The sequence below is a fragment of the Elephantulus edwardii genome, unplaced genomic scaffold, assembly GCF_000299155.1.
Source record: "Elephantulus edwardii isolate Elephantulus edwardi_28Jun2011 unplaced genomic scaffold, EleEdw1.0 scaffold00246, whole genome shotgun sequence".
In the NCBI taxonomy this organism is placed as follows: Eukaryota; Metazoa; Chordata; class Mammalia; order Macroscelidea; family Macroscelididae; genus Elephantulus; species Elephantulus edwardii.
In genome coordinates, this window is record NW_006399996.1 from 3,282,408 (window position 1) to 3,296,390 (window position 13,983).

Genomic DNA, 13,983 nt, shown 5'->3' on the forward strand with positions numbered 1-13,983 from the left:
TAAGGGTGAGTGAGTGGAGGGCCAGGGTAGGAGGAAGGAAGGATCAGCTAAATCGGAGGGAGGGAGAGGAAAGGAAGGACTATTGCATAGCAGATGCAAATGAAGGAATCTGGGGCTGGTCAGGAAGAGAGGGAAGGAAAGGCGAGAAAGAGAGGAGGTGATGGGATCCTCAGGAAGAGGTGTTAAGGACAACCGGAAATATCATCTAGTAATAAAACTACAAACAGACCAAATATATATATAATATATGTATAAATAACAGCTGGCTATTTACAAGGGGACACACACACGGACACACACACACACACACACACACACATGGATCAAGGGAGGGGGGCTGGAAGTTATGGCTGAGAGGTGGAGGAGCGGCTGGGGGTAGGGGGAGAGGCCCCTCTCTGGGCAGGGCGGCTCCTCAGGGGTTTAAGTGCTGAAGTAAACTGTGGAGAGAGAGTAAGGGAAGGAGGAAGACGGAGTAGGGGAAGAGAGAAAAAGAAAGAAAGCAGTAGGTCAGGCCTGGCCCTGCTCCCATCCTCCCCACATCCCAGCTGCTTGATGTCCCTTCCCCTCTCTGGGACCTAGTTCTCCATCTGTAAAAGCAAGTGGGCTAGACAGGAGAGTTCTGAGGTCACTTCAACTCAAAAGTATGGTCCTGGGGCCACAGACCTCTATTCTTCTGAGCCCACCAGCTCTCAAAGAGTGAGGGGATTACCTTCTAATGCTGAGTCCCCTGTTCTTCCCTGCTCTCCCACTCCCCAGTTCCGGGGTGCCCAGCTTGGGTTTTCAGGTCCAAAGAGTCTCACGGGACAGTGGAGCTCTACCAGCTCTCCTATTTCTAAAATTGTAATAAAAATTGTCCAGAGCCAGGCAAAGTGCAGGCTACACAACATCCAGTTTGGAAATCTGGATGAATCAGAATTGCCATTGGCAGCTATTTATCTTTTTTTGAAGGTTAATGACCTTCAAAACCCACAAGGGGAACTTCTCCAAAGAAAGGGCTCAGGACACCCCCTCCTCAACTCACCGATGATGATGATGAGGATGATGGCGCAAATCACTCCCAAGATGATCATCATCTAGGAGCAAGGGGGAAAGGGTACCATTGGTCCGTGAGACATATAGGATATTCCTACTTATCTATCAGTCCCCTGCCTGCCCTCCAGCTGCCCCTTCTCTTACCTTGAGGTTTTTCCACCAGTATTTGCGCTTGAGCTTGGCTGCACTTGTTTCAAACTGGGAGGCCCCTGCCTGGAGTGCATCTGCGCGGTCATCCAGCTCCGACAGTTTCTGGTCCCGCTCCAGGACTTTGTCCACATTCACCCTCATGATGTCCACAACCTGAGGGAGGGGCCCACCTCAACAAGGGCATTCCTCACACGCGAGCCCATTTTGCCACATACAGAACATGCACCCCAATGCTGTCAGGTTAACATGCCAGGACACAAATGGAACATGTCTGGGACACCCAAGGGGGACACATTAGAGGTGTGCTAGTAGCCAGAAGCCTCAGCTATCATAGCAGCTTCCTCTACTTATCAAGGCTCAGGTCCATCACCAGAACACAATTGCCCCTGGCTGACACACCCCAGAGCTCGTCCAGGGACACGCTGGCAAAGATAGGGCATGGTCATCTTTGTCCACAAACACATAAATGTTAACCACCTATGACCATCTCCACCCAATATGGTCTCCCACATCTGTTTGCCAACCCCTAGCACCTTCCACACTCACCTCGTCAACCTGGGCCTGGGTCTGCTGCAGCCTCCTGTTACTGGTGAGGTTTGGAGGGGGTGCAGGGGGGCCTCCCTCCCCAGCCGGGGCCGCAGGGGGGGCGGTGGCGCCGGTAGCAGACCTGAGGGGCAGGGGCGGATTAAGACTGGGGCCTGGGCGCTGGACCCGCAGCCCGGGCTCCGCCCAGCCGCCTGTCCATCCATCCATTCCTTCCTTCTCCTTCCCTGGAAGGAGGCCACCCGATGGGAGCCCTGAGCCCCACTGCCGAAAATCTGCGTGACCTTGAGCTGGGGCCCCTCCCCCTTCGGGCCTCAGTTTCCCCGCCCGTCAAATGAGGGTGACATAACAGACGCGGCCCAGGATCGACCTGACATGACTGGCGGCCGCGGTGACAGGGGACGGCGGGGCGGGCGGACACCCGGTCCGCTCCCTCTCGCGGCCATCGTCCGCGCGGGCCCGTCCAGGGTGCAGGTTCCCGGGGCGCCCGCGCACAGTCACGGGCCCGGATCAGGCTTCTGGGTGCAGGTGGCGTGGGGGGCGCGAGCAGAGCCCCGGGCACTCCCCGCTGCCCGTTCCCAAGGGCGGCGGGGCGGCGCGGGGATGCCCGGCGCGGGCGGCGGCCGGCCGACTCACATGGCGGAGGCGGCGGGCGGAGGACTTGACAGTGGCAGTGACGGCTGCGGTGGCGGCAGAGGCAGCGGCGGTGGCGGCAGAGGCAGAGGCAGCGGCTGCGGCGGCAGCGGCTCGCGCTAGCTCCAACTGGCGCTGGCTGCCCGGCACGGGAAGATGGCGGCCGCACGTCACCCACATCCGGGCACTGCGGGCGGGGGCGGGGCGCGGCGGGGCGGGGGTCGTGCCAGGCCCTGGTGCCCCCGTGCCTTCCACAGGGCTCTCGACCCCTCCCTAAACCTTAGTGCCGCGACTTTCCCCAAACCCGCAACATCCCACCCTTTCTTGACCACAGCCAAACTCCACCCCACCGCAGCGGGGCCCCACATGTCACCCTCAAACCACATCCTTCTCTTCTGTGAAACCTGTAGACCAGCCTCCACCCCACACAGTCCAAGGTCTCACGCTGCGCTCAGGTCCCAAGGCCTGGAGACCCACCCTAATTTCTCCAGCACTAGGAATGGGTGGGTGCGACCACATCGGGTGCTGGTCGCAGAGGCAATGCGGACAGCTGAGGGGTCAGCTGCTGAACTGGAGGTCCATGAGGGCGCTGGTTGCCACCCCACTACCCAGAAGATGGCTGTCCCAGGGGAGCCCTAAGTAGGAGGGAGCTAAAGAAATGCAAACAGGGCAGGCATTTCTCTTATGGCCAAGCCTGAGGAGAGGCTGCAGGGGGTGAGAGCTGAATGACCCTCCTCACAAGTAGGATTTCAGACCAGGTTTGCCAGGGAGGGGACGCCGGACTTGCCAGGCTGAGGGAGGAAGACGCTGGTGGCTGAAGCCGCCTTAAATCTAGCTCTGCTCCTATTTGGGTCAGCTACTTCTGCCAGGCCAAAGGAAGTCTCCTAAAGGGCAGATTTGTTTAAGGGGAAAGTGGGCAGTGGGCAGTGGGCAACGGGCCAGAGTGAGAGAGAAACCTGCAACGTCCAAGCTACTCAGTGTTACTCTATATGTGTATTTTAGCCTCAAAGACCATGGAGAATTCCTGCATTTTCATTGGACCCAAAATATATTTCACACGTAGACATACAATATATGTATTTGTTAAGTGGTTTAATCTGAATATAACACGGTAGGGAATTACCCTTTCATTTCTGACCGGCCTCTGTTCTACACAGATTCAGCAGCTGCAAACACTCCTACTACCCATCCATCCTTAGCAGGCCTGACATAGTGGCCATTGCATGTTCTGGATGTTGAAAATGGGACTGCCTCCTATCCTACCTCAAGAGTGAAGACGTTTTAGAGGAATTGGCAGCCATAGGGTAGGGACCCCACTGCATCAGGTCAGGTTAAGAGCTGCTTTGGTGACCTGCTATCTGAGACAAACTAAAGCTGGTTCTGTCCCTCCCCAGTCCAGGATTCCCAGAGCTTCTAAGGTGTGAGAACTTTGCGCACTGCAGCAACTTCCTTCCCAGGAGAAGCCTGGGGACCTGCTCTGTCACCAGAGTTGTCATTTCACAGCTGTTTGGGGAAGGTGAGTGAGGAGGAACATGCAGGATGTGAGGACTGAGCCAGATCCAAGATAAGATTCTCTGTGTCACTCTTCCACCAAGGAGCAGCCATGTCCCTGGTCCTTATGTGCTGACATAGGACATTTGGGCTGGCTCAGTCTATGTGGGAAAGAGACACTTCCATAGGGGCAGGGGTGTGTGGGGTTGTCCTCTGTTCTGTGGTTTCCCACCAGCTTGCTTTATAGCCCTGCAATCATTCTCCTTTCTAGCCAAAGAACAAAACTACTAAATTATGGCCTTTTAAGTTCAAAAGACTCAGTGTTAGTGTATCAGGGAAGGAAAGTTGGAAGGCAATGCAAACATACAGAGCCTCCCTGTATCCCAGTCTTCTATAGCTGAAGAGGCCAAGTTCAGAGGCAAGCAAGATGCTCTACAGTGATTCAGGGATGACACCTGTTTTCCCAGGATGTGGAAAGAAGAGCCCCAGATAAACCTGGGGAGCCAACATCATGGAACAGGATATAAAAAGTTGTCACCTTTTTATTGTTCACACGATTCTGTGATCTTGAAACAGAGTAGAAATGGGGGCGTGCATGATCTATGGAGGTGGGACCCTCCTTTCCAGTTATCACCCCAGCAGGGAAATTCTCCAAATTTAGATCTTTGGTGGAAACAAGGGATTAGGTGGGACAACTGAGATTATCTGAAAATGTTTTCTGCAGGTGACTAGAACTAGAAATCCAAAAGAGAGGTAAATCTAACTCTAGACAAATGAAGCCCTATGTTTGCATAACTAAGATTGCAGCTTCTACATTTTCCAGTTTCAGTGTTGCCTCCTTCTCAAGTCTGTCCTCACCCCCATTCAAAGGCTGTCAGAAGACAAACATCTCCGTGACTGATGTAGGCCACAGAAGACCACATTTTAAAAAGCGGGTTTTTAGTTGTTGTTTTTATTTTTTCCCCCTCTTCTAACAAAAACTGACTTAGAAGTTAGGCTGGAAAGGGCTTGATCATTCCCACACTGATTCATGAACTGGCCCCATCCACATGAGTCAAGCCTGACTGAACTAGTAATTAATTTGAGATCTCTCGCCTGTCAACCAGCTTGTAAAGAACAGGCCTTCTAATTAGGAGCAGAAGCAGCCTGCCCTTGGGACTGCTGGCCTGGGGGCCAGCCCCACCACCATGACCGTCAGTTGTTGAAACCAATGACCTCAAGCTGAGCCCCTACATGGCAGAATTGCTAGCCCTCGAGGGTTTCTCTGCCGGCTGTGATCTTTACAGAAGTAGATTGTCAGGTTTTTTTCTTCAGTGGAGCAACTGCTCCACCATTTATTCTGCTGTTGTCAAGTCGATCCTGACTCCTTACGTTGTTACCCTGTTGTTATTGTTAGTTGCTGCTGAGTTAGTTCTGATTTGTGGTGAGCCAGTTGTATGACAACCATTCCATAGAGTTCCAAGGCTGTAACCTTTTCTAGCAGAACACCAGGCATGCCTTTGGAGGCACCACCAAGTTTGCACCACAGATCTCTTGGCAGGTAGTCGTTTGCACTACACAGGGACGATATTATGTAAGGTGGGCTTTTTTACCCCCTTCCCAAGATACAGTCTCTGAGGATAATCATTATATTCTCCAAATTTAGTATTAGATTTTTTAAATAGGCAATAGTTATATTGCAAAATTAAAAAAATTAAAAAATCATGAACTCTTGTCCTGAGCTAGCCAGAACCCTTCACATCCCCTAACACTCCCCAGAGACCCCTGAATCCTCCAGGGGGAGGTAGTGCAGAGGAGAGTGGCTTTCTTTTCCTTTTGTAAAAACAAAAATGCTAACAGACTATACAAGTTGATTTGTAACTTTAAAAAAAGTGGGTTTGGGTTTTTTGTTTATTTAACAATTAGAGTTTCTTTTCTTGTGTTCACTTCTATCTCTGTCTCTTCCAGATTCTTTTGATCAATTTAAAAAAATATATTTGAAAGCTTTTCCTCTTTCATTTTAGATACTTGGCTCAAATACCTACTAATATATGTCATGGATTAAAGGGAGTCACCAAGAGAAGGGTTGGAAGATCTGTTGCAGGGCGGGGGTACTAGGGACATTTCTTGACTAAAATTGGATTTGCTAGAGGGCGGTGAAGCCCTTTCATGGGGAAACTACCCAAAGTCAGTACTGGTGGGCTTTCTCTGGGGCTATGCAGTATTCCTCCATTCTCCCATCATCTTCCCTTGAAGGGGCAGGAAGTAGAGCAGGGAAGGGTCTCCTGTTTCCAGCTCAGACCTTCACCGTGACCTCTGTTGCTCTTGATGTCCTAAAGGCCAAAGTCTCCTTGAAAATGAGCCAGGAGAAGGGTAACATGTGAGACAGGGATTGTTTTCTGTGAGGAAGCCCTGGGGTCTTTACATCTTGAACTCGGATTCCCAGCCATCCCCTGTATGTAGCCCTAACCTGGCGGGTAGGGTCTGAGACCACTTGGCTTGTTCAGCTTGTCGTTTCTTTTGCCCATTGTCCACCTGGAAACCTTGTTGAAGTTGGACCTTGCTTCCCCCCTGCTGCTTGCCCTCCAATCTCTCAACTGTGTAGACACAGGCCTCTTTATTTCCTGCCATTTAGTTTTGTAGGAAATTAAGACAAATGTTTTTGGTCAATCTTCCCAGTGTCTCCAGAAATAAACCACTGTTTAACTATTCTGGCAAAGATGAGCTTTTAAGTAATTTCCAATATCTTTCTGTTGAAAACAGTACTCTTATGAGCAATGTTGCAAATACCAGCTGGGGCCTAGGTCTTGCATACACACCTTGTGGAGTTAAGGGTTTATTCAAAGTGGCTTTCCTAGTCATTATTTGATTTTGCTATGTAGATAGGCGGGAATATGCAAATAGGGCATGCTAGCCTATCCACAAGGGGATTGGCTTATCTCATCACTCTATAAGGGGACTAACTAGACTCACCATCAAACTGAGCAGACCCAGCAGCAGAAGGAGAACCACCTTCCCCAGCCAGGGAAGAAGAAAAAGCAGCACGAGAATGCAACTTGTCCTTCAGGATCATAAAACAGCCATAGCAGAGAACCAGAGACCTGAACATGAGACAGAACAGACCTTGGGACTGCTGCCCTCACAGATAGAACCAGAGCTAAGCTAAGAGCCTTTGCCCAAGTTTGCTGAACAATTTGGGGATGAGGGAGAGCCAATATTGGCAGAACTGAGAACTTTGTAACACTGATCTAAAGCTGTGAGGCTCCAGACTGAGGTGCATGTGAGCACATTTCAGAAGCTGTCCTGACTGTATTCTGCTACTAACCTGGATTATAACCTTTTGACTTTCCCAACATGGTTCTGTGTGGTCTGTGAGCTATTACATCGGACCAAGCAAAGCAGTCAGAGTGATATGAGTAGAAAGAGGTGCAGCAGTGTGGGGAACATGTTTGACCTCATGGGAACTGGTTTTGTGATGTTGACGCTGTTGACAGGCACAGTTCCCTTTTGTGAAGTCAGTTAAGGTCAGATTTGGCCGTCCCCATGTGGCCCTTGCTCTTTTTACACACTGGATGTTACCTTTTTAATCTGTGTAGTTCTGCCTGCCTTAGAGCCAAGTACAGTGCCAGCAACAAGGCAGGGAAATGAATAATTAATGATGGTAAACTGAGATCTCGGTGAGGAGTGTTTTTAAAAAGAAAACAGTATAGCAGGCTAATGGTGGGATCTCAGGACCTTGTTTGGGTTTTGTCAGAACCTATGCACCCACTGGCCCTGTGAAGACACACTTGATTGGTGGATGAAGCATCCATCACTTACACCCACTTTGTCCAGAGATCCAGCTCTTGTCACTGCAGCAGGGCAGACCCTGTTTACTGGTGAGCAGGACAACATAGATGGTATGGGTGCCATGTACCAGAGTCCTGTGAGGAAGACACTATGGAAGTAGGCTAGAATCTCATGGCCCTGTGGGCATAGGAAGCCTCTGAGTCCTAAACCTTCACACCCTAGCTCTCTGTTCCTTAATCAACGCCTATGGAAGCAGTAATCAAACCCTCAAACATACTGCATTGGGCAAATCTGACGCAAAGGACCTCTTTAAAGTGTTAAAAAGCAAAGATGTCATTGTGAGGACTAAGAAGCACCTGAGTCGAGCCGTAGTTTTGGTCAGTTGCTCCATATGCATGAGAAAGTTAATCAATGATAAAGAAGAATGAAGAAGGACTGGTGTCACTGCCTGTGGTGCTGGCAGAGAAAGTTAAGTGCACTTTGGACTGCCAAAGGAACAGATCTGTCTTGGAAGTTCAGTCAGAATGTTCCTTAGAATGAGGATGGCAAGACTTCATGTTAGGTGCTTTGGATATATTATCAGGGGAGATCAGTCCCTGGAGAAGGTATCATGCTTGGAAAGGTTAAGGGTCAAGGATCATTGAAAAAAAGTCCCACAATGAGACAGATTGCCACAATAGATTCTACAACAGGCTCAAACATAGCTCGAGTTGTTAGGGTGACTCAGGACCAACAGGATTTTGTTTTGTTGTCCACTGGGTTTCTGTGACCCAGAGCCTATGAAACAACTTCTGACAACACTTTAATTAGAGAGTGGTCTGTGGATGGAGTACACATTTAATAGACTGACTACTAAACAAAAGGCTGGAGGTTTTGAAATCACCCAGAGGCACCGTGGAAAACAGTCCTGTCATCCTCTGGATGCACACAACACTGTACACATGGGCATGATGTGGGTCAGGATCAAATTGATGGAAAGTGGTATTCATTAGAGGGTCCCTGGGCTCAACAAGTTCTTATACATTTATTTGTGTCAAAGGGAGTTTCACACTGGCCTTATTTCCCCTTCTATGGAGAACTCAGCCCGGCAGGTTTTCAGAGGCAATAAATGGCACAGGAGTTGACTGTCCATCTTTCTTCCACAGAGAAGCTGGTGGATTCAAACCATGTGCCTTTGAGTTGGCTGCATAGCTCCTTGCCACTAGGCTATCAGAGCACCCTAGAGGCTGGCAGATTTGCTCAATAAAGATGGTTGAACTGAGTCCACTGAACTGATCTGACAGGAGAGACATGAGTTCTAGTCCTTGCTCCTCCTATCCGCCTGGTGTCCTTGAGCAAACTACTTTCTCCTTGGGTCTCACTTCCCTCTTCTGTTACATGAATCTCATCTGTTTTTCAGTGTCAGGCACTGTGCTGACTTCAGCAGTTATAATTGTATACAAGGAATGAAATTGTTAAAACACAGCATGAAAAAAATACACAAAACACAGCATGATGCTTGCTGTGATGAGGGTAATGATCATGATACTTGCCAACTCAACTCAAACAGATTTAAACAAAAAAAAAAGAGTCCAATGGTTCACAGAATTTTCATTTCAGGCACAGCAGGACGCAGGTGCTCCAATGATATCATCCAGGATCCGTTCTGCCTGCTTCTCACGCAATCAGCACCAGCTGCTGCTGGCTACTTTTATAACTCAAACCTCATTCTCATTACTGTGATGTCACACCAATTCTTAGCTGACCCTCCATTGGGTTGCTAAGGCTGTAAATTGCACAGGAGACTGTTCATATCCTGCAAAAATATTTCTGTTAATCAGAAATTTGTGTGGTTCAAAAGTTCAGTCCAAAAAGAAAGTCTCCCTCCTACCTCTGTCTCCCAATCATTTCATTTCTCTCCCCACAACGAAGAAAAGGGCCTGGTTTCCTATGCCTCCTTCCAGAGATGTTCTGTGCACATTCAACCAATCATGTGTAGAGTCCTCTATTTTTAAGTCTCTTTTTTAGCACAAAGTGGAGCAGATGGTTCTATATCTTGATTTTTTTTCACATAAAATATCATGGAGATTGCTCCATAACTCTGCATGAAGTTGGCTTTTTTCTTTTCTAGTTATGTAGTATTCCACTGTATAAGTGTACCATAATTAAACCAATAACTTAGAGATAAGGATTTAGGTTGTTTCCAGTCTTTTGCCAACAAAGCAACAAGCCAAAGAATAACAAATACAGTCCTATTTCATGTATGTACAAATATGTAGGATTAGCACAATTTTCCAGGCAAGGAAATCCTAGATCAAATGGCATGCTGTTATGTACCATCAAGTCACTTACAACTCAATAGCTCTGAACTCTGCTCTATCTTGAGCCAATCTCACAGACTCTGACACACCTACCCCCATTACCCCAGTTACTGTGTCAAACCATCTCATCTGAGATCTTCCTCTCCTGCACTGTCCCTCCACCTTTCCAAGCATGAAGTTCTTCTCCAGAGAACTGGTCCCTCCTGGCATCATGCCCAAAGTATGTGAGACGGAGCCTTAAAATCATTGCCTCCAAGGAGCAGCCTGGTTTCACTCTTTCAGGGCAAGATCTGCTTGTTCTCATAGTAAGCCATGGGATGTTCCATACTCTTCTCTAGCATCACAACTCAAAAGCATCGATTTTTCTTCTATCATCCTATTCATTGCAACTCTCTGATGCATAGCACATAATTGCAAAGATTATTGCTTGCATCAGGCACATCTTAGTTTCTGGACTGGCATCATTGCTCTTCAGTACTCTGGAGAGGTCCCTGACAGCAGTTTCCCAATGCAATTTGTCGTTTGATTTCCTGGCTGCTGATTGTGGAGCCAAGCAAGCTGAAGCTGTTAACAATTTCAATCTCTTCTCTGTCTGTCATGCTGCTGCCAACTGGCCAGTATTGAGAATTTCTGTATTCTTGATGTTGAGCTTCAATCCATGTTGAAGGCTGCAGTTCTTGACCTTCTGCAGCAAATGCTTCAGGTCATCCTCAGTTTCAGCAAGCAAGGTTGTGTCATCTGCATAAAACAGCTTGCTGATGAGTCTTCCTTCAATTCTGATGCCACATTCCTCCTCATAAAGTCCAGCCTCCTGAATGATCTGTTCCAAATATAGATTGAAAAGGTATGGAGGTAGGATGCATCTTCGATGTACACTTTTTCTGATTTTGTACCATGCAGTTGTTTCCTTGCTCTGTTCTGATGACTACTCCCTAGTCCAAGCATACGTTTCACATAACCACAATCAAGTGTGCTGTGATTCCAAATCTTCTCAAGGTTAGCCACAGTTTGTTGTGATCCACACAGTCAAATGTCTTTGCATAGTCAATGAAACACAGACATTTCTCTGGTACTTTCTGCTTTCAGCTAAGATCCATCAGACATTGGTTATAATGTCCCAAGTTCCATGGCCTCTTTTAAACTCTGCTTGTACATTTGGTGTATCTTTTGTCAGTGGACTGTTCAAACAGTTTTTGGATAATCTTCAGTAGGATCTTGTTTGAGTATAATACTGCTTGATAATTTCCACACTGTCAAATCATCTTTTTTTGGAATAATAATAAATAAGGATCTCTTCCAGTCAGTTAGCCAGATAGCTGTCCTCCAGATTTCTTGGCACAACCTGGGGAGCATGTCCAGGACTGCATCTGTTTGCTGAAATATGTCAGTTGGTATTCTATCAATTCCTGGGATCTTGCTTTTTCTCAGTTCCTTCAGAGCAGCTTGAACTTCCTCCATTAGCATTACCTGTTGATCATATGCTGTTTCATGAAATTCTGTGTCAGCCAATTCTTTTTGGTACAGTGACTCTGTGTACTCTTTCCTTCCTTCTTTTAATGCTTCCTAGATCATTCAACATTCTGCCCTTAGCATCCTTAAATATTGCAACTTGAGGCTTGAATTTGTTCTTCAGTTCCTTTAGTTTAAGAAATGCTGAGCAATTTTGTCCCTTTTGATTTTCTGACTGTAGTTCTTTGCCCATTTCATTATAATATTTTGCTTTGTCTTCTAGAGCTGCCCTTTGAAATCTCCCATTCAGCTCCTTCACTTCTTGATTTCTCCCCTCTACTTTGGCTTTTTTACGTTCTTGTGCAATATTCAGTCTCTTCTGACATCCATCTTGGATCAAAGGGCATATTTATAATTGTGATGGGTATTGCCAAATTGCTCTTCAGAGAAATGTAAAAAACAAATTTTGACCCTCAGTGTCTGAGAATGCCTGTTTACCTACACTTTCTCCATCATTTCACTATATGTATTGGTTATTACAAATATACTACAAAGTACTCTTCATTGTTGTCCAGTCGAAATAGACTGGTAGCTGACCTTCCGCTGGGTTCCCTAGGCTGTACAGGAGGAAAGTGCTCATCTCCTTTCCTCAAAGCAGTTGGTGGGTTAGATTAACAGTTCAATACTTAACACTTTATACCACCAAGGTTCCTTTAAAGTATAAATAGCACAGGCAAAAAGTTAAAGAGTGTAACTCTGGGAAAATATTTGTAATTCATATAGAGAAAGGGTTAATTTTGATAATAAAAAGATACAAATCAATAATGAAGAATATAAAAAACCCAATAAAAATGATTGATAGACCATTCACAGACAAGGAAATACCTAGACTTATAAAATATGTATGAAAAAAGATTTCCAGTCTCATTTACAATCAACAGAAATGTCAAATTAAAATGACACTGCATGTATGGTGAATTTATGCTTGTTAAGGGATCGCTGGGGCCAGAATCCGCAGCAGTGGGGGCCACACCTCCCCAGCAGTTCAAATCCACCAGTAGTTTACAGCCTTAGAAATGGTACGAATCACTATCAAATTGGCTGTACTTGTTTTGTTCTCTTGTTGTGTATATGTCAACATTTTTATATGCACTTATGTATTGTCTTTTATTGCATCTGTGTTTTGTTATAATATTTTGAAATGGCTTTCCCATTCCAAAATTATATACATATCCCAATGTATGCATAACATGAATACTGGACTTGTCCAATAAAAAATATATAACCTCAATCTCATAATAATAAAACAATGAACAAATCAAAACTGAGAGGTCTTCTACAAAATAACTCATCAGGACTCTTCAAGAATCTTCGAGAGCAGGCATTAGTGATAGCTGCAGTGACTCTGCAGACCCGGAAGTTCAAGACTCCTGGACAGTGGAAACAAATGGTTCTTGATGTTTTTCCCCTGCAAAGGCAACTGTTCCTATGCAGAAATCTGAGAAAAACTAGCAAAAATGTACAAGACCATGCCAGACGTGATCTTCGTGTTTGGATTCAGAACCCGTGTTGGTGGTGGCAAGACTGACTTCGGCATGATCCACTTGGATTGTGCAAAGAAAAATGAACTGAAATACAGACTTGTATGACATGGCCTGTATGAGGAGAAAAAGACATCAAGGAGACAGTGCAAGGAATGCAAGAACAGAATGAAGAAAGTCAGGTGGACTCAAAGGCCAACGTTTTAAAAAAATTAATTAAAATCTTTGATATAATCAGACATTTTCAAAGTTTTACCTAGTAGTTTTTGATGTGTTATTTATACAACACACCAAATGTGTAACAGCTCACTGCTTCCCAAGTCCAGTCACAACTGTCAAGCTTTTCTAAAAAATGAAAGTAACAGCTCCAACGTTTCATTTCAGGAGAGCTCAGGGACTTGGTTCTGACAAGCAATCTATTGGCAGAAACCTGCCTTTCTGTCATCCTTTGGGGTTTCTCTTGGCCACGGTCTCCTTTCTTCCTGTAAATGTGACATAGACATAACACTACACAACCTTAGTTCTTGATTGTTAATGTCAAATAATTAATTCTTGGAATCAGGACTGTCCTGCCAAAGGGGCAGCCTTGGAGGCAAAGCTTGGCACTGCTTGTCTATCAGTAGGGCCACCAGGGAAAGCCTGGAACCTACTAGGATGATAAAGATGGTGATTGATTTGCAGAGCGAAACTAGACTCTCATGTGAGAAATGCTGGAAAACGGTGTAGGACATTTCTGAAGTTGGGTGGAAGGACTGTATAAAGGTTTAATATGAATAAAGGGTTAAACCAGGTGGCTCCTTGGAGGCAAGGATTCTGAGGCTCCGTCTAACATACTTTGGACATGTGAGGAGAGACCGGTCCTTGGAGAGGGACATCATGCTTGGGAGGGTGGAGGGACAGTGCAGGAGAGGAAGGCCCTCTATGAGGTGGATTGATTCAGTGACTGGGATAATTGGGATGGGAGTGTCAGAGACAGTGTGATTGGCACAGGACAGAGAGGAGTTTAGGGCTGTTGTACATAGGGTCGCTATGAGTCGCAGGCGACTCGAGGGCACATAACAACAACAACATAGTGT

At 46.5% G+C, this 13,983-nt stretch overlaps 1 protein-coding gene across 1 annotated transcript; it reads right to left on the bottom strand.

Annotated features, from left to right (window-relative positions):
• Nucleotides 1-420: 420 nt before the first annotated feature.
• On the bottom strand, nucleotides 421-2,726 carry LOC102858437. Its single transcript, XM_006899180.1, has 6 exons — nucleotides 2,709-2,726; nucleotides 2,101-2,545; nucleotides 1,729-1,952; nucleotides 1,177-1,335; nucleotides 1,022-1,073; nucleotides 421-437 (listed from the first exon to the last, which is right to left on the bottom strand). The coding sequence occupies exons 1-6, from the start codon at nucleotides 2,724-2,726 to the stop codon at nucleotides 421-423; spliced, it is 915 nt and encodes a 304-aa protein (XP_006899242.1).
• Between the last annotated feature and the right edge of the window lie 11,257 nt (nucleotides 2,727-13,983).